This window comes from Papaver somniferum, unplaced genomic scaffold (assembly GCF_003573695.1).
Source record: "Papaver somniferum cultivar HN1 unplaced genomic scaffold, ASM357369v1 unplaced-scaffold_9994, whole genome shotgun sequence".
In the NCBI taxonomy this organism is placed as follows: domain Eukaryota; kingdom Viridiplantae; phylum Streptophyta; class Magnoliopsida; order Ranunculales; family Papaveraceae; genus Papaver; species Papaver somniferum.
The window spans coordinates 1-1,565 of NW_020653186.1; the positions used below are offsets into that span (position 1 = coordinate 1).

At 35.3% G+C, this 1,565-nt stretch overlaps 1 protein-coding gene across 1 annotated transcript; it reads right to left on the reverse strand.

Annotated features, from left to right (window-relative positions):
- Positions 1-34: 34 nt before the first annotated feature.
- Positions 35-1,559, reverse strand: LOC113346554 (NAC transcription factor 25-like). Its single transcript, XM_026590076.1, has 2 exons — positions 1,272-1,559; positions 35-1,070 (listed from the first exon to the last, which is right to left on the reverse strand). Exons 1-2 carry the CDS (start codon positions 1,356-1,358, stop codon positions 459-461), a joined length of 699 nt encoding a protein of 232 aa, XP_026445861.1. The 5' UTR covers positions 1,359-1,559; the 3' UTR covers positions 35-458.
- Positions 1,560-1,565: the final 6 nt, after the last annotated feature.

Below are 1,565 nucleotides of genomic sequence, written 5' to 3' on the forward strand. Positions count from 1 at the left end.
TATGCACAGAATAGACAATGGAGAGTATAATCAGTAAAACTCAATACCAACAATCTGTATTATTAATTCTATACAATGTTAATCAGTGAATAACAATCTTTACGCTATAAAAACTTAATAATTTACAAGTATATATGTTTAACCAAATTATGTATGAAAAATAAATAGAGATCCTATCTAATTTAGGATATTCTTAATAACTCACCTGAAAATATCGGCTCTGAAAAAGTCAATACCCAGAGAGAGAAATCATGAACTAAGACGATGACTCTCTTTGGACATTTTTTTCTTCTGACAGACAGAATCTCTGATGCCCAATCAAAAACTCTATAAGAAAACCGCCATCCTCGTTTCCTTGATATCTTATGTTCCTTTTCTTATACTGACACGTGGAAATCTATACACAGAGTATCTTAGGATTTATATCTGATCAATAACTTAGAAAATACCTTTACTAACTAAGGGTTCCAGTTCATGTTGGAATTGTGATACGGTTGTCTGAAAAAACCATCACCAAGAGACCCAAGCAGAACTTGATGATTCACAGGACTAACTTGGGGTAGCTGATTTAGTAAAGCCGCCATTGCATTATCATTGCTTCCATTGTTGACATTCTCATTAGTATCGTTGTAGTTTCCACTATTGTCACTGTTGTAGTTCCCATCCAGGTTGTTATTTGTATGGAATTTCTTGGCTGATTGATGCATAGTTATACCTGTAGTGTCTGGCCAATAAGGAGAAGGAAGTGTTCGCTTAAGTGTTTGGGTACTCTCAGTAGTAGATGATGGAAGTGTTCCAGAAAAGATTGGCTTGAAGCTAGATGAAGTCGAAGCTGAAGAAGATGTTGAAACATATTGATTAATACCTTCTGTGTTAGTAGAACCTAATAAACCATTGACGAAATTTTCATCATTTTCGTTGAACTTTGGATTATAATTTGGTTCATGATCTCGATAGTAATATTTTGAGGCTGGCAGTGAAGCAAGCATGTCGTCCAATGAATCATCCTTTTCAATTAATCTCTGAGAGCTATTCTTTTTGTAAATTCGGCATAGAACCCAATCATCCAACTGCAAACAGTAATTAGTTCGTGAACATTAAACTGAGCTCTTAATTAGTTTATTGTAAGAAAATGAGTTTTCTAATTTTTAATGAAGCCTGAAAAATTAAAAACTGATAGTTGATCATGTATAATAATAGTAGCTTGACTCTTGATTAAGTAGACTAATAGGTGAGCAATAATTTACATAGACTAATTTATGTATACGTACTCGCAGTGAAGTATTCTTGTTAGCTGGATGGATACAAGGAGGCTTCATACTAGACTCGTTATTATCAGCGAGACGGTATTCATGCATGATCCAACTGCTTTTGACTCCTTTAGGTGGTTTTCCACTATAAAAAACCAGTGCCTTCTTCACCCCAACCTTTTGAGTCCCACCGGAGGTTAAGATTGGTTTATCAGTTCCAGTTGCTTTCCAGTACCCAGATGTTGCAGCTCGATTAGGTCTTGCACCATTGGGATATTTCCTGTCTCTAGGACTAAAGAAATACCATTCCTGATC